Consider the following 18,209-nt stretch of genomic DNA (forward strand, 5'->3'; position numbering starts at 1 on the left):
GGATACCTCAACCTGAATTCTCTGGTTTTACATGATGCATGAGCTATGCTTAAACTTCTTCCATCTTTTAAACTATGAACTGTCTTTAAACATTCCATCTTCCAGCCTTGCACTGGAACCCTGTAATAAAAGGGCTGCACTCCACTGTAATTTTTAAACAGCTGATTTTCAAGTGTTGTGCAGCCTCTGGAAGCGTTAAAGGCCTCTGGTAAGCTGTGGGACTTTAAGCAGCAAATTGAGAGGTTGAGGTCTAGAATGGCCTATATTTGGTTCGTTATTTGTGGTAACCGGCTGAAGGAAGGATTAAGAAGCTTGAAGAAAACTTGACTTTTTAATATGTAAGAGTTGTCACAACAGCAGCAAGGCAGCCTGGGCCGGCGCTCCGGCAGGGCGGGTACCGAGGCGGAAGGCCGGCGCTCCGCCAGGGCGGGTACCGAGGCGGAAGGCCGGCGCTCCGCCTCTCGTAACGTCTCAGGGGGCTGGAGGGCGGCTGCGCCTCAGCTCGTTGCGACGTGGAGCCCGGCAGCGCGCAGGCGCGGGGCCGCGCTGCCCCCCCGCACGGAGCCGAGCCCGAGGCCACGGCCGCCCGGCCCGCCGGGGAGCGGGCTCTGGGGGCGGGTCGCTCCGCACCCGCCTCTGTGTTTGTGGCTCGGTGCCGCGGGACCGGGCAGCGCGGAGGATGAGCTGGTTCAACGCCTCGCAGCTGTCCAGCTTCGCCAAGCAGGCGCTGTCGCAGGCCCAGAAGTCCATCGACCGTGTGCTGGACATCCAGGCCGAGGAGAACCCCTGGGCCGACGCCGTCATCCCCGACTACGGCGACGGTAAGTGTGGGTCACAGCGAGCGGCCCTCGCCGTGCCTCACCCCCCCGCCTCGCCCCGCGCCCTCACAGCGCCCGCCCCGGCCCTCGCAGCGGGGTTGGCCGGGCCGCCGCCTTCCCCACACCCTCCCCCGGCTCCCCCTGAACCCGGGTCGGGTTTAACCGGCTCAGCCATGCGTGTGGTGCTTCTCGTTTCCCCCGGTCAGGCGGGGCCGGGATAACACTGACCAAAAGTGGAGGAAACCTCAGCAGCACACGCAACTCCTGGTAGTTGTCACCTGTGTCCTGCTTTTGTTGCATGGGGAGCACTGCACTTCATACCCCTGGTTCTCAAGGCGTTGTATTTTGTTTTTTTTCCGAGAAACTAATGAGCGATAAAAACCGCTCACTTAATAAAAAAAGAAGTAATGATGTTTCTTTCTGAGGCATGCATGGATTCGCTCTTTGTGACAGGAAGAGCAATGAAGAAGCCGAAAGTCTGGTCCGCATAAAACCAAGTGAAGTTTCCACTATTTTGTGGTGTTAAGTTCATAATCCTTCAACATCGGTTGAAAGGAACGTGTTGGTGGAAGAACTGTCATACTTTGGTTTTGAGGAAGCGTCTGCTTTGTACGTGTGCTGATGCAGAACCTGATCGGTCCTAAATTGCTGTTTGGAAATGCAAGACCAAAAAGGAGTCCTCTTCTTAGAAACTTTTCCACCCATAATTAACACCTTGAAAATAAAAATGAATAAAGGAAAGGACGGGAAGCTAAGTCATCTGGAATCGCTGTCCTTATTATGACTGTATCTAGAATAAATGTCTGTATTCGTAGGAGGAGGTTATTGCCAGGTATACCCACAGCAGAGTTAGATTTCTGGATATTGAAAGCTGTAACAATGGAAGGTGTTTTCTAAGTTGGTTGCTCAGGAAAGCACAGGGTCAGTTTTGCCTCTCCTCATCCTTCTGTGGGAGCAAGAGCTCAGCAGCCGCTTATATAGTCCTGTGTCGTCTTCAATTACAGAAATTGTTTATAAAAGACTGTGTTGTGCTTAGTTTCCTAAAACTTCAGACCTATCCAAACAATTTTTAAATTTAGTTTATATCTTAGTATTTATAGCAGTTCTATAGTTCATAAGCAAAGCAGCAAAGATAAGCCTGTGTCTGTTTTTCAGGGAAGGCAGATTTATTTTCATAACAAGTCAAAATATTTTCTGAATGTTACACTTCACTCACAAGGCTTTTTCTGAAGCTATTGAGTCATGAACAAGATGGTAATAAATCAGGTGTTTGTAGTATTTTTGGCAAGGAGAGCAGTGATTATCTAAACTTGAGATCTTGAGGCCAATAGCTATTAACAGTTTCTGAAAATTGTAGTCTGCTTTAAGTAGCATAACTCAGTGTTTTTTAATAGATACTACTGTATAAAGTGAGCTTGTTTTTAAGTAGCCTGAAATAGTTATGTTATCCAGATTATGTTTGTAGGTACAAAATCAAATTGGATATTAGCTTTTGATTAATCTTTCTTACTTGGGACGCTGCTGAAATTTGATACTGAAATTCTTATTATCCTTGCTGTTGACAAGTCCTGGAAAACCTGCAAGAACTACAATAATAGGAACCATTGATGTTGGTTTAGGTCAGCTTGAGCACTAATCAATTCAGTATTTCTCCCCAGGAGAAAAAGAAAGCTATCAGCTGGGCTGCTGACAATGTGTGTTGTCAGCTTCATGCTGTTGCTTGGTATGTGAGGAAAAGTATGAAGCCTGTCACAAACTGAAAGGGCAAGAGGCCTTCTTGTAGTGTAAATTCTGCAAATATTTAAGGTGTTTTTCCCCTGCTTTCTGCAATGGTGTGTGAAGTGTTTGTCTGTGTGCTGCTGGCATGTGACTTTTAAGACTTAGTAGTTGTTTCCTCCTTTCGTAATCTGTATAATTCTCTACTTTAAACTACAGTTTTTCAGATTGTTTTGCCTAGCCTCTTCTGACTGGAGGAAGAAGGAGACCACGTTCTGTTTGCGAAAGAAATGCTTGCTTTATGTGCCTGAATAGGCTTCAGACTTGCCCTTACAGCTTTCAGAATGCTCTCTGGGCTTGTTTCCCTTTCTCAAATGCTTTTCTACCATCCTTCTGAATTTTTCACTCGTGGATTTAGTGGTGTAATTTGTGTATGGTTTCTTTATGCCTTTGCTTAAGTTACTAAACTCTTTAACAGGGAGTGAGCGAGTTGGTTCCATTCAGATACTCCTACTTTCTGGAGGTGTCTGTGCCCACCTTAAGTCTTAGAGTTACTTCATGTCTCCCTTAAGCTTCTCGTGCTTTGTCTAAAAATCAGTTCCAAGCTTTGTAAGGAAGTAGTGACAAAAACAGTGCTGTTTATGGTCACGTATAATGTTCACTTTAAGTTATATGATATTGAAAACATTATTTTCTGTTCTGTTGCACTTAGAAAGACAAATACTGAAAAAGCATACATTTTAAGTGTTCTTAACCTATCTCCTTTTTATTGTTTTAGGAACAAATTCTCTCATAAGTGGAGGATGGGATACATCTTCCTGGGGTTTAAGTTCAAATACAGAACCACAGAATCAGCCAATATCACCAACAGCAATCACTAAACCAGTGAGGAGGACGGTAGTAGATGAATCCGAAAACTTCTTCAGTGCCTTTCTCTCTCCAACAGATGTTCAGAGTATACAGAAAAATCCAGTGGTATCCAAACCTCCAGCCAAATCACAGCGACCCAAAGAGGAGGTGAAAAACTCTTTAAAGGAGTCTCAGCACCCCAGTCAGCTGGAAGTAACAGTGACAACAGAGGCAGAAGTGAAGGATTCCTCTGTAGCTGGCCTAGTGGACTTGAAAAACCTCGATATTCCCAGTGAGAAATTAGAAGAGAATTCTGTGCTTAAATCTGATGCCAAGCCTGAAGAAAGTGCAAATGAAGTTACTGACCAAAAGGTGTCCGCTCTAAATTTGGAAGTAACTGAAGATGCTCTTAATGAAAAATCCAGTGTTGGAGGGGATGGAACAGGAGGTGCACCAGGTAGCACTTCACAGTCTCTTAATGCAGGTACAAAAGACATGGGTTTGGAAACGAAGGAGCGAAAGACTGAGGACAGGCAAAGCAATACACCGTCACCTCCAATTAGCACGTTCTCCTCAGGGACATCCACAACTAGTGATATTGAAGTTCTGGACCATGAAAGTGTAATAAGTGAGAGCTCAGTAAGTTCAAGACAAGAAGCTGCAGATTCAAAATCCAGTCTTCACCTAATGCAAACATCATTTCAGCTTTTATCTACATCTGCCTGTGCAGATTACAATCGTTTGGATGACTTTCAAAAAATGACCGAGAGCTGCTGCTCCTCTGATGCTTTTGAAAGAATTGATTCATTTAGTGTACAGTCTTTAGATAGTAGAAGTGTAAGCGAAATAAATTCAGATGATGAGTTATCGGGCAGGGCTTCTGCTTCAGCATCTGTTGCTGTCAGTCCTTCTGCACCAAAGACAGAAACGGTTGATGCCCTGAAAAATAAATCCGAAAACTTGACTGACACTTCTGTTTTACATGCTGAGGAAGCTGAGATGGAAGAGAGTGGGAGAAGTGCGACCCCTGTTAATTCTGAGCAGCCAGATGTTTTGGTTGCTGCTGTGCAAACTGTTGAAGAACAGATTGTGAAAGAGGAGACCGAGCTGCAGCAGGATGCTGTTGAAAAGTTGCTAGAAGAGGACCCTGAAAAGCAAGAGCTTAAAAAGGTAACCGTAAAATGGTTTTATGCAAACACACCCTTTAATTACAGATGAAATTCCTGTCTTCTCCTTATGTAAGTATTAGCTTCACCTTATTTGAATGAATTAATTGACGCTGAATTACCCTACCTTGTAGAAAACTATCCTTGATTTTCTGCAGTAGACAAATACTGGTGAAATTTTGGGTCAAACAATTTCAGATTTCACCTAATCCACCAATTATCGTTATTGTGAATTGTGTGTAATGCTAGCAAACGGGAAGCCTTGATAAGTCAAATGTGTTATTTTAATTCCTTGGTGCAATTTTTTTCTGTGAAGGGTGAAGGAGATTCCTTTAAGTATTTTTGCAAGCATTTTTTTCCACAGACTTAGAAACTGTCAGAATTTGATCATGTTTCAGGAGCATTATCCATGTTCTTTGAGGACAGCAGTAGTGTAAATAAGTCCTTTTCACTAGATAAACTAATGGTTGTTTTAGCAGAAATAATCTTTACTTTTAAAAAGAAAGTACACCATGCATTTTAATGAAGATGAGCATAGTTAAGAATAGTGGATAGATTAAAATAAATTTGTATGGCTAGTTTACATAGGTATTGCATAGCTCTACATTAATGTGGCAAAAGTATGGCAATCTTCACTGACTTTTACCTCCAGTTCCTAAAAACATTGACAAGTTCAGCTTTAAATAGTGCTGGGTGGGAATGGTTGGGGGGAGGGGAAGCCTGCCCCTCTTGTGTTTTAATTGTCCCATTCATGTGATCTTTATCTGTAAAAACATTGTCCAGATGATTGATTCATTAACTGAGAAACTGGAGAAGAGGGAAATACAGTTATTAAGTACTAGTAAAGAAAAGGCGCGTCTGGAAGAAGCATATGATAACCTAAAAGAGTAAGTATGAAAATATACACAGTAGTGGGTGTAACTGTAACTTTACCGTGATACAATCAGTAAAGAATATTGTAAAACAAGTAGCTTTATAACTAGAACAAAGGTTGCAAGGATGTGCACTGTTTGGGAAAGGTGGAAATAATGATTGCATGTACTGTGATGGTGTTTGTTTTTAAAGACACATTATTTCTTGAGGCCACAGTTTCTGTTGGGAAGAGGCTAGTGAGGCATTTTTCACTAAGCAGTAAGAATGACAAAAAGATGTGTAGAGTCAGACTTAGTTATTAATAAAGATCTTTGTTATAATTCAGATCCAGATGGGGGAACCTGATTTACTAAGTAATTTGCTGATGAAAATGTAGCAGTGAATGTGTGGTAGAAGGGCTGGGTGTAGGGAAAAACTTGAATTCATTATTTAATTCAGTTAAAATGAAAAGAAAAAAAAAAAGTTGAATTTACCAGTTTATTGATCAAATATAAAGTTGAAAACTTTACAGATAATATCTGAAGCTATTATTTAATGAATAAATCGATCTTAACTTAAAAGTACTTTTAATCACTTGCCCTGAGCCCTGTGGTTAATCAGGAAGAACTTGATTAAGGGGCAAAACATTTAAGGTAAATCAAGCCTTTCATTGTTTTCACGGGTAATTTCTGAGCTAATAAAGATCTTTGATTAATACTTCTAATATAGATGTGTAAAAAAACAACAACAAAGACTTCTGCCTTACGTGTAAATTAAATAATAATAAAAAAACCTGAACAAACAAAACCTGAACAAACACATTTTAAAAGCATTTAAGATAACCTGCTGCAAACTGCTTTGGGATGTCATAATTGTGCAACTGTTCTGAAATGTTAATTTTAAATGTAGTGAAATGTTCAGAATGAAAGAAGAGAGCAGTAGCCTTTCATCTCTTAAAGAGGAGTTTGCTCAGCGAATTGCAGATGCTGAGAAGAAGCTCCAGCTAGCCTGCAAAGAAAGAGATGCAGCAAAAAAGGTAACTTGGCTTTTTAGTGAAAGGAGTCTTTATTATTTTAGAACACTATTACATTTCTTGTGATAAATTCATAAAAATTAAGCTAGGGAAAAGCATGAGACAAACAGGTGCTGCCTCATGGTATTAGTAACCAGCAGAAGCTGATTCCAGCCTCCCAGGCTTCTTGTTGTTTCCTTGTGTTGACACATGTATTCGTGCAGCTGTCTTGTGAACCAGGTTGGGGAACTCATTTAAGTTAAAGTTTGTTTGGTTTGGGGGAAAAAGGTTTAACACCTGCTCTAATTTACCTTGTGCGCAATTATGCATTTGCATTGGTGTGAGGGAGAAGAATGGCCTGGGGATGTGGGGAAGTGATGAAGAATGAAAATGGCTTCTTTAAAGGGTTAACTGGTAGGAAAGTCAAGGCCTGATAGCGGATTGGTTTGGAATGAGCACTGAAGTCTGCAGCAGCAAAGTTAATGGAGTTTAAATGTTCTTGACCTGGTATCACAGCATTGCATTTCTCTGACTTATTGCTAGTCTGCAAGAAGTCAATTCAAATCAGTAACAGCGGAAAGAAAAAATTCACAGTTTTTTTTGTGACTGTATGTCTTACTGTGTTGGCACAGTAGTAAGCCGAAATAGAAGAAAAAGATCTGATACCTGTATGTGAATATGTTTGTTTTTACTATACTGCACAAGTTTAAAGTATAGAAGGTGAAATGAAAGGGGGAGTTAGAACAAATTGTACAGAGAAGTCTCAATCCTCAGAGGTTTTTAAAACTTGATGGAGTCAAGGCTCTGAGCAATCTGATTTGATCAGATCATCTCCAAAGTTCCCTTCCAACCTAAATTGTTTTCGAAGAAAAGCATTTGACAGCAAGGGGGGAAGGAAAAGGTGATCAGTGTAATTACGGTGCATTTTTCCCTATATATATTTTAATAAATGGTTCTAAGTATTTTATCCTATTATTTAGGAAGTAAAGACTGTTAAAGAAGAATTGGCTACTAGACTTAATACAAATGAAACTGCTGAATTACTGAAGGAAAAAGAAGAGCAAATCAAAGGATTAATGGAGGAAGGTGAGAACTAAGACATTTTTAATAGTAAAAATTTGTAGGATGATTAGAAATGTACTGCCTTCTCATATGAGCCTTCTGTATGTTGGAAAATACAATATTTGAAGCATGTTAGATGCTTCTGAACATTTGAACCATTTGGTTAATAGCGAAGAGCCTCAGGAGGGATGAGTCACATACAGATGGCTCAAGGGCTGCTTCCTGCCGTGTGCATTCAAAGGTGCTGGGAGGTAAAAGCAGCATACACTACAACACTCCATCTTCTGTTCAGTAGAAGGCATTGTTCATGACATTTCTACAGCGTCTCCCTTACTACTTTTCAATTTTGGAAGTAAAATATAGTTACTAAATGCACAGGCCATTTTGGTTTTTTTTACCTGATATAATGGGCTCATTTGCTTTACTTTCAAAGCCTTTCACTACTTGTCCTACCTCACTATAGCTTAGGGTAGCAAGGTCATTTTAGGATTAGGTAGATTAAAAACTTAAGAACTTGCATGACAAAATATAAGTATTTCCATATATATTTGATTATCATTTTCATTATACTGGAGAGCATGGGGAGGTGTGAATAGGGAGAGCTCATAGAATAACAGCGATGTGTCCTAAGCTTTGTGTTCATTTTCTTCACAGGAGAAAAGCTTTCCAAACAGCAGCTGCACAATTCCAACATTATTAAGAAATTAAGAGCCAAAGAGAAAGAGAGGGAAAATATTAACACGAAACAGAACAAAAAGATTAAGGAATTGGAAGAGGAGTTGCAGCATTTAAAGCAGGTGAGATATCCAAGAGATTTTTTAAAAAGCTTTTTATATTGACTGCAGAGTAGCCTTTTGGGGTGGCTCTAGGTAGACTGGGTTTTTGTTGGTGTTGTTTGTTTGGGTTTGTTGTTTGTTTGTTTTGCTGGGAGACTTCTCTATTTGTATTATTGGAACACTGAGATGTGATTTCTCAGTGTGTTCTCAGGGCACTTTAAAACTGTGGTCAGGTATCTTGCCAGCTGCTTGTTTGCATTTGCGCTGCTGGTTCTCAGGTGGGCTGACCCAATTCAGCACACTACATTTTAGTTGGAAAACCTGAACCAGCAGAATTTGGACAGTGTTTTTGCTCAGTTTGTGATTGAATCAAGACCTTACAAGCAGCAGACCAAGTATGAGGACGTATGTGAAGTTGTAGTGATGAAGAGCCCCCTCCTCTGAGGAAGATGGGGGAGCAAAACCATCTCTTTTGGCAGCCGTTAGATCAGTTTTAGTCATTTTGTGTAACCTCATCCTGAATTGATTGCCACAGTTGTCACTGTTCTCAAATGGCCTTGTGTACCCCACCTGCTGGGATTAGTCTCGTGCTTCTTGTTTACACTCTAATAGGTGCTTGATGGCAAGGAAGACCTTGAGAAGCAGCATCGAGACAGCATTAAACAACTGAACAGTGTTGTAGAGCGACAAGAAAAGGATCTTGCTAAACTTCAGGCTGAAGTGGAAGACCTTGAAGAACGGAACAGAAGTGTCCAGGCGGCACTTGACAGTGCATACAAGTAAGCAGATATTTGCGTGCCTGTCTTCAATCATACATCCAGCTTCTGTGTCTATTTCTTGTGCAATGCTTGTGAAATGTTAATACATAAACGAAGTTGTTGGTGTTGTATGAACTGTAAAAAGTTTTGCTTTTTTTTTTTTTTTAATCCCCAGGGAACTTGCAGATCTTCATAAAGCTAATGCTACAAAGGACAGTGAGGCACAAGAAGCAGCCCTGAGTCGGGAAATGAAGGCAAAGGAAGAGCTTGGGTTAGCTCTGGAGAAGGCCCAGGATGAGGCACGACAGCAACAAGAAGCTTTGGCAATTCAGGTGGGTCTTAAATGCAGTGAATAAAACTTTTGCATTAAACAAATGGATGGTGTGTGCATCTGGCATAATGAAGCAGGTGCAGTGTAAGGTGGAACTCATTTTTGTGTACTTATCAAGTACCCAGTGGATTAATTTCCTGTGAACTTGTTCAGTGTTTAGTGGTAGTTGTGCTAAGCTTTAAAATTTTAATTTTATATAAAAATACTTTTAATTTTGCTTGTCTAAATAAAGTGACTTTGACAGGCTCTGTGTTAAGTTTGTAGTGCTCTTACTGTGAGGCAAACTTCAAGAAATTTAGTTAAAATGTTTAGTGATAGATAAATGAGTGTAACCATTTGTGTGAATGCAAAACTTAAGCCTTTAACTTGTAAACAGACATACCCTGGCTAACAGTGTTTAAAAATGGTGTGGGATTCTAGCAATGGCGGTACTATAACTTCTAGCAAGAGATTAGTGACAATGTCTTGATTATTTAGGTGGCAGACCTGAGACTAGCACTGCAACGATCAGAACAGCAGGCAGCAAGAAAAGAAGACTATTTACGCCAGGAAATTGGTGAACTACAAGAGGTACTGTAGCAAATAGATGATTACACTTGTATCTGCAAGGAGGGCTTCTAAAAACTGAAAATGAAATGCTAGTATGACATTAATAGCCTGAAAAAGAGATCTTTTTTTTCCTGGTTACCTGCAATATATCCTGTATAGAAAAACAATAAGAATATTAAAGGAAATGGGTTTTTTAATCACATATTGAAAACAGAATATAACTATTATGATGGCTTTTAACTGTAATGCTATCCTTTTAGTATAAGAGAAAGTATAGCCATTATGATTTTAATAGTCCTCTAAAATTGCTAGCAAATATGTTTTAAATTACTCTTTAGCTGCTTCTTAAGAATATTTTTCTTGTTCTTAAGGTCCAGAAGGTAGGTAGATTGTTGCCAAAGTGTTTCAAGTGATGTTCAGAAGGCTTTTGAAATGTAAATTTCTGGACTGTTGCTCTATCGTGTATCTAAAAATGTTAGGCTTCCATCTAGAAATTCCACACTTTGCTGTGAATCTGAACATATGAATTTTAGTGTGTAAAGCAACTGTTACAAGTTTAGTTGAATTCTGTATTAATCTTTTAATCTATCATATGATTTTAAAGCTTAATCATATTGAATTTGTGATTTCAGAGACTCCAAGAAGCAGAGAGCCGGAACCAAGAACTAAGTCAAAGTGTTACATCTGCTACACGGCCACTTCTCCGTCAGATAGAAAATCTGCAAGCCACACTGGGAGCACAAACCTCTGCATGGGAAAAACTGGAAAAGAATCTTTCCGACAGGCTTGGTAAGATGTTTTTAGCTTTTACTGAACAGTGAGGGTCTTGATGTAGCTGTGAGATGGCTGAAGGTCAATGAAAAGGGCTTGACACTTACCCAAAGCATAGGTGGTGACACAGGGGGGACGAGCACAAAACGCTTTTCTGTAAGGAAATGGTGCGTGGGGTGTTCTGCCAAGGTTCTTGGACAGGTAATTCACTAATTCTCTGTAAAACACGGTGTAACATAAGATTGTAGGATAGAGGTGTTAAAGTGTACGTGTCCTCACAGCATCTAAAGGAATGATGGACATTGAGACGCTGAAAGTACACCAGCATTTACAGTTGTCAAGCCTGGGGCTTAGATACTGTATTGTAAAGGCTCAAATCATTTACTTACCCAGCTGCATAGGTAATGAGACATGTATTTATTGATACAGTAGGAATCTATTATTTTAAATGAAAAATGCAGAAAATGCCCAAAGGTGGGCCTAGAGAAATTGCTTCTCTTCTGGAGGCAAGCTGTAGCTATATATTGCATTCTGAAAGAGTGAAGTCTCCTTGTTCTCCATTGCTTTGTTCCTCTGACTGTATGGTGAAAAATATTGAATTTCCTTTACAACAGAAGACAGTTCTGGGTGTGTGTTTTGTTTGTTTTTAAAAGAAAAAATAGTTTTATTTTTAAAAATTCCATTTTTATGCTTAAATAATTGGTCCATATTATAGATATTTGATCAAAAAAGTTAAATTCCTTGTTTTTCTCAATAATAGGTGAATCTCAAACTCTTCTAGCAGCAGCTGCTGAGAGAGAACGGGCTGCTACAGAAGAACTTCTTTCTAATAAAATTCAGATGTCTTCTACTGAATCTCAGAATAGTCTTTTAAGGCAAGAAAATACACGCCTTCAGGCTCAGCTAGAAGTGGAGAGAAACAGGTTGAAGAAAATGGAAAATGAAAACAGTAGGTGAGTTGCATTTTTGGCTAGCAGCATTTCTTTAAAGTTGTAGTGGAATGAAGGAGTAAGCCATCCCTTACATAACCATCTGTGGCAGATCTCTGCAAGTTGGAAGACTTGATTCTTTTGAATGTTGATATGACTGTGCAAAATTATTGACAGCTTTTGATAAAGTCGCCCAGCTTGTTAAAGATATTTTGTTTCCTGCTAGAGGTTGTCTGAAGTATGTTACTTTCATGATGTTTTACAGCCTTGAAACTATGTTCTAAAAGTATATGGATCTAAAGCAAACACAGAATATTTATTTACTTTCTTTCCTTATTGTAGATATGAAGTTGAACTAGAAGGGCTCAAAGATGAGTACGCGAAAACCTTGGAAGATGCAAAGAAAGAAAAGGTATTGCCCACTTCAGCTTTAAGCTATGTTATCGTTGAGGACTGAGCTAGCAGAAGTTTAGCAACCTGTATTTATTTTTGCAGACACTGCTTGCTACTCAGTTAGAAATGGAGAAGATGAAAGTTGAACAGGAAAGAAAGAAGGCAATTTTTGTGCAAGAAGCAGCAAAGGAGAAGGTACCAAACCTTAACATTTCTGTTCAATCTTATTGATACTATGATTATTTTAGTAGCTATCTAGAACCTGAAACTGTTGGAATCAACAAAATGGACTTGGAGCAGTACAATGTATACTGTCAGCCTAGGCCTTAAAGGCTTGGCTTTTCCTTATTGTGAATGCCTTTTATTTCCAGTGAAATAAGTGCTTGTGTGATACTCACTGAAATGGATCTTGACTAATAGTCTATTTAACCTGAGAAGAGATAAAATATGGATAATGATTGGCTTAATAATCTTATTTTTTTTTAAATGCTCTTTGATTCCTTTCCTTATGAAGCTACTTGTTTTCTTTGCTCAAATCTACTAGCATTGCTTGCACTGAATTCCTGTTTTGCATTTAACTTGACCGTGTATAATGTACCACATGCTTCCAGCTTAAGTGACAAGTCACCGAACAGTCCTCAATAGTCAGTAACCTTGTTACTCCTAATAAGCGGTTGATATTGAAGTAAAACTGTTTCTGTTGGTGGTTTCTTACCATTTCCAGTTCTAAAATCTAAGTGCTCTATCCTTCAGAAGCTAGCATGCCTCCAGATACTGCTTCTAGAAAGAGGTTAGTCTGTTTGGAAGTTGTCAGTAAGTTATTGGTATATGCAAAATCTCAGAATTAAATTAATACACATTATTTAAAAAAATAACATGCATTTTAAAAAGAGACATACTTCTGTGTTCAGGGTATTCTTCATGTGATACATTTGGGCATGCAGAACGGCCTCTCAGTCTGCCTTGGCTACTTAAAAGAGAAGTTCTTTTGGTGTAATTTGCAACAACTTTGTTTCCTGAAAAGTCTGAGGATTTGTACGTATTAATAAGCTGGAAGTGTTAGTAACACAGTAATTCTTCATTGTTGAACTTCCATGTGTTTTAGGGGTCAGGGAAGGGGAAAGTTTATCTGTCACATTATGTTCTGTAGTTGCTGGTGGAAAAGGGCAGTATGTTCTTTACTGAATGTCTTTCAGCATCTTTTAAACTTTTTTCTTTATCTAACTGGTGATATTGTATGGGTGTGGGTTTTGTTGGTGGCTTTGTTGTTGTTGTGTTTTTCCTTAGGATCGGAAGTCATTTACAGTTGAAACTGTTTCAAGTACTCCAACTATGTCACGCTCTAGTTCCATAAGTGGAGTTGACATGGCAGGTCTTCAGACATCTTTCCTCTCGCAGGTATCGTATGTCAATTATGTTGACTTTTTTGATAGACTGCTTTTTGTCCTCTTCAAGAACTTTTGTTAATGTTGAAAATGACTCTTCAAGAGTATATTTGCCTTAGATGAGGTAATTCCTATGCAGAAATGGCTCAAACCTGCAGGATGTCTGTGACTGTAAAACATCCATGAAAAAGAGTGTAAAACTGGTCCTTCTATTGCAGAGTAATACATACGTGTATTGGTGCTGAGTTCACGTGTCTAATTTCATCTAGGAGACTTGAATAACACTAGTAGGAGTCAAATCAGTTGATTTATTTTGACCAACAACCCTGGGTTAGGGCACAACCCTGGGCAGTATCACTGACTGTTGTGGTCCTTGTGCAGTCTGCTGCTTTCCTACGGATCCGATTATTGATGTCCCAGTTAAATGACACTTGTATAGGTGACAAGAACTTGCCAGTAAGGAGCTATCTCAAATTGTACCTTTTCACCTTAAGCTTTTGTTTTAAAAACAAAATATAAGCATTGAAGTGCTTGCTTAGTAACAGTATGATTTTAAATCTTAAATGAAATAATGCTTTGGGAGGGGGAAGATTCCAAAGGGTGCACATTTTTGTCTAAGCTTCTCTAACCTTTTGTTTGTAGGATGATCCTCATGATCACTCATTTGGGCCAATAGCTACTAGTGGGAGCAATCTTTATGATGCTATAAGGATGGGAGCAGGTTCAAGTATAATTGAAAACCTTCAGTCACAGCTAAAACTGAGAGAAGGGGAGATTTCACATCTGCAGGTACTGTAGTTAATCTTATCTAACCAAATATGGCATGTATAAGTGTAAATACTAATGCAATCAATATTATCTGTGGGTTTTATGTTCAATATAAAATATCTGCAATCCATTTTATATTCAAAAAGCTTGATCCTTCTACTCACAGCAGAGTGTATTCGCTCTTCCCCTTTCATGACAATTCTGTTAACCAGGATAGCCACTGGAGGTCTGTGTAGGGAAGAAGGGAAAAGCAAGAGAAGGATTTGTTGCTTCCTTTTTGTTTTGGCAAGGACCTATAAATAAAACTGAACTTGCCATTATGAAAAACGAAAAAGAAAAACACAAAAGAAAAAAACCCAACCAAACAAAAACACACAAAAAAGCCCACCCCCCCAAACAAACCCAAAACCAACCAAACAAAACACACCAACAAACAAACAAACCCACAAAGAAAGTGAGAATGCTTCCACGTAGTCTGAGTTAAGAAAAAACCTTAGTTACTGTATCAAAATATTTTGATATGGTATTTTATAAATACAGTAAATTTTTTCCTCCTGCTAATTGTTTACCTTAGCTGGAAATTGGGAACCTTGAGAAAACTCGGTCAATAATGGCAGAAGAACTGGTTAAATTAACAAATCAAAATGATGAACTTGAAGAAAAAGTAAAGGAAATACCAAAATTACGCGTACAGTTAAAGGTAGGTGTATTTCTGTTGTAAATTTGATGTAAAACTGACATACTTGAGGTTTTTTTGGAATACCCCTGTGAATTTAGGATTGTATTCCAATCTGTCCCTAATCATAAATGACTGAAGTGCCTGAGGGTTTTTTTTACATAGTAGGATCTGAAAATGCCTACTCCGTGACTAGGGAGTCACTTCAAAATGCAGTTGTTAGAAATGTGCGCTGTGTGTAAGATTGCACGCTAAATCAGGGAGAGAACATGTTATTGTTTCATTTAAAACACTTGTCTGGATGTAGTCTTTTTAGAGTAAGGGACGTTTTGATAAATAACCTGGATTTATGAGAGTTTGATGCAGAAGCTTAATGAGTGTGCAGAACTGGTATGGGTAATAGGGCAAATATTTTAATCCTCTGAACGTCTAAGAACTTAAATTGAAACATTGAAAATTGTTTTGGGATAATTTTGGAAATTATCGTTGTTCTTTAAATACAGAATGTTAAATTTCCCAATGAAACCTTTCACAAACTGTGGTCATTCCTGTAGTAAAATTTAGTGCAGTTTACTAATTGTCTTTTAATGCTTATAGCAGTGGAACTTCAAGGTACTTGAGTACGTCCTCCGATGCAAGCACTAATTCTTCCTAGTCGAGTCTTTGGAATATCTTCCTTTTGTATCTAGAGTATAAATCTACCTGTATTCAGAGACTCAAAGCATAAAGTATTTTTGAAGAGTTTACTATTTGCTTCATTATAAAGTAGTTATATTTTGATAAAATAATGCTGAGCTTATTTTCCCTGGTAGTGTAAAACATTATCCTAGCAGCAACTTTTAAGTTGAAAACCAGTCAGATAACAAACCCCGTGTCCTTGCAGGATTTGGATCAAAGATACAATACAATTCTTCAGATGTATGGAGAGAAAGCAGAGGAAGCTGAAGAACTGCGACTGGATCTCGAAGATGTGAAAAACATGTACAAGACTCAGATAGATGAACTTTTAAAACAAAGACAAAATTAATTCCTGCTGGAACTCTTAACATTATATGCCAACAGATTGTAAAGATAGTTGTTTATGTAAATGCTGAATTTAAATGTCTTGTAAAAAAAAAAACAAACTGTATTATAGAAAGTGTTACTATATAATAGAGTTCATATGTTGACAAAAATCAATGCTTTAAGTGTCTTGGACTGTCTGCAGTTAAATTATTTGTGCAATATTTAATTTTTTTTCTTAGTCATCCCTTTATTTAAGTTTTTGCTAAACGGTGGACCATTTTACTCATGAACAGTAGCAGAAATGGTGATGGTTACTCTGTGAGACCAGCACTGGAAGGTGTGAGTTTTCCTAAAGCAGCCCTGGATCCATAAACTCTGGATGTCTATGACGATGACGTTAAAAGTATTTTTAAAGTGTTCTCAATAAGAGTTTTTCTAAAACCTCATCAGTAAATTTTTAAAAACAAAATAGCAGTGGCTTGCTATCTGGAGCATAATTGGTGGGTATTTTTATGACAGGAAAATCTCAAAACATCTAAACATGATAGGGTGATAATTCTCTATTCTTAAACAGATCAGATTAGTCTGACTATTCTGCACTAAGTTCTCTAAGCAGAGTGTGAGACTCAAATGAAATTCTATAAATTACAGCTTCATCTTGTATGTTGCTTGTGGTGTTTCATGAGCTGTGTAGAGACAGCTGTTTTGCTTCTAATTCTAAATGTGTTCAACTTTTAACACCAGAAATCTGAACTATTCAATATTTGATCTAGATTTGGATGCTGATTTCTAACAATAACTAAAATAGTTCAAAAGAATCTGTTTTGGTTTTTTTTAGTAATTCATTGCTGCTGCTCTCATGGTTACTTGTATATAAGTAGCAAGGTTTAGACTTTTTGCAAAATTGTCCTGTGACTTAATATAGTTTTCAAGCAAGTCTCCAGTGGCTGCATTTCTCATGCTGTTCCTTAAGCAAGGTATTGGTCAAATAGCTTGAAGTTTAGCTGCATTTTTGGTGATGTCAGAGGAAATGTTTGAATTGAACCCTTGGGAATGCTGAGAATTGGGGGAAGAAGCTTTCGTCTTCCTCTCTGCATTCCAGACAGCGAATATTTTGCTACATCGCAGAACTATAGCTGTGATAGGCACTCGTATGAAATACTTGGCAATTGAAATTCTTTGCTTATCATACCGTTGCCTCTATTGTCAGAGGTTTCTTTCACATCCGTGCACGTTGTAATTTGTGATAGAGAACTCTGTCCTTGCTTGTGCATTCAGTGGGGTGAGAGACACAAAGGATGGGAATGATGCGAAGTTGCTCTGGAGAAAAGCCTCTCAGTAAAATGACTTTTAAAATGTGTGTTAGGGGTTTATTCCTGATTGGGAGAACCGTTAGTCACTGCAGTTGCACAGGCAAGGGTGTATTTCTGGAAAAGCCTGGTTCAGTTTGAGATTCAGGCAGTTATTCTAAGGATTTCAATAAAGCAATAGAGCAAGAACACTACAATTTGTCCGAACTCCCCATCTGTCATAGAAACTTTTAACTACTTTAATAAAAGACTTTTATTCTTATTTTTTTCTCTCTTTTTTTTTTTTTTTTTCATGGGGAGGTGGGAAGGAGCTCCCCTATTAGTTTCAGTTTTGCAAACAAAGGTGAAATCATTTTTCTTCTAAAAAAATCCCCAGAATTTAACATTTTGCCTTCATATTAAAGAGTGCTTGGTTGTTCTGAGTTCAGAAAACAAACCACCACACTACTTATAAAACCACTTATTGGAACTTACTGATTTGCTTTGTGTTAGAATTATGATGTGCAAATGTTAGAAGTTCAGCCTTTTCTTAAGAAAACTTTTTATGATGGTCGAAGATAAGAAATTTATTCAACTTTTTCTACTCCAAGAAATCAATAATTGTCTTTTTTTTTTTTTTTTTAACATCTTTGGTAGACAAATGCAGCACTCTTAAAAGAAAAAATATCCTTTGAACTTTTATTTGGACCTATTGCTGCCAGTACTTTTGAAGGTAACATTTCCTGTGTCATGTGTGAGTAAATGCTCCTGAGGGGCTGACACAAGGTGCTATTTGGCGTATGTCTCTGACCACCTTGGGTTTTTGGGAAGAGCTTAGGTAAATGGGAAATTTTAACACACAGTCAGCATTTAGCTATAAAAGCATTTGTCAGAATACTAGGGTTTTTTTCATTTTCCAATAGTAGGTGTAAATATTTGTACTGACTATTTTTGGATTCTTTATTCCCCTTTAGTGCAACCTTTACTATTCCATGAGAATCAGATGGCCTGCCGTGTCTTAATCGTCAAAGCCTTAGAAAACAAAGCAGCTGTTGGAAGGTAACAGACTTTATGAAGTATTTTGTTTTGATCATCTTTGGTAGA

At 38.5% G+C, this 18,209-nt stretch overlaps 1 protein-coding gene across 1 annotated transcript; it reads left to right on the plus strand.

Annotated features, from left to right (window-relative positions):
* Positions 1-524: 524 nt before the first annotated feature.
* On the plus strand, positions 525-17,388 carry TMF1 (TATA element modulatory factor 1). Its single transcript, XM_082060376.1, has 17 exons — positions 525-821; positions 3,313-4,553; positions 5,333-5,436; positions 6,311-6,437; positions 7,394-7,499; positions 8,130-8,272; positions 8,864-9,030; positions 9,185-9,341; positions 9,818-9,910; positions 10,522-10,678; positions 11,421-11,613; positions 11,932-12,001; positions 12,085-12,177; positions 13,270-13,380; positions 14,010-14,156; positions 14,710-14,835; positions 15,695-17,388. Exons 1-17 carry the CDS (start codon positions 680-682, stop codon positions 15,836-15,838), a joined length of 3,321 nt encoding a protein of 1,106 aa, XP_081916502.1. The 5' UTR covers positions 525-679; the 3' UTR covers positions 15,839-17,388.
* The last annotated feature ends 821 nt before the right edge of the window (positions 17,389-18,209 follow it).

Source organism: Streptopelia decaocto (assembly GCF_964273445.1).
Source record: "Streptopelia decaocto genome assembly, chromosome: 8".
NCBI lineage: Eukaryota > Metazoa > Chordata > Aves > Columbiformes > Columbidae > Streptopelia > Streptopelia decaocto.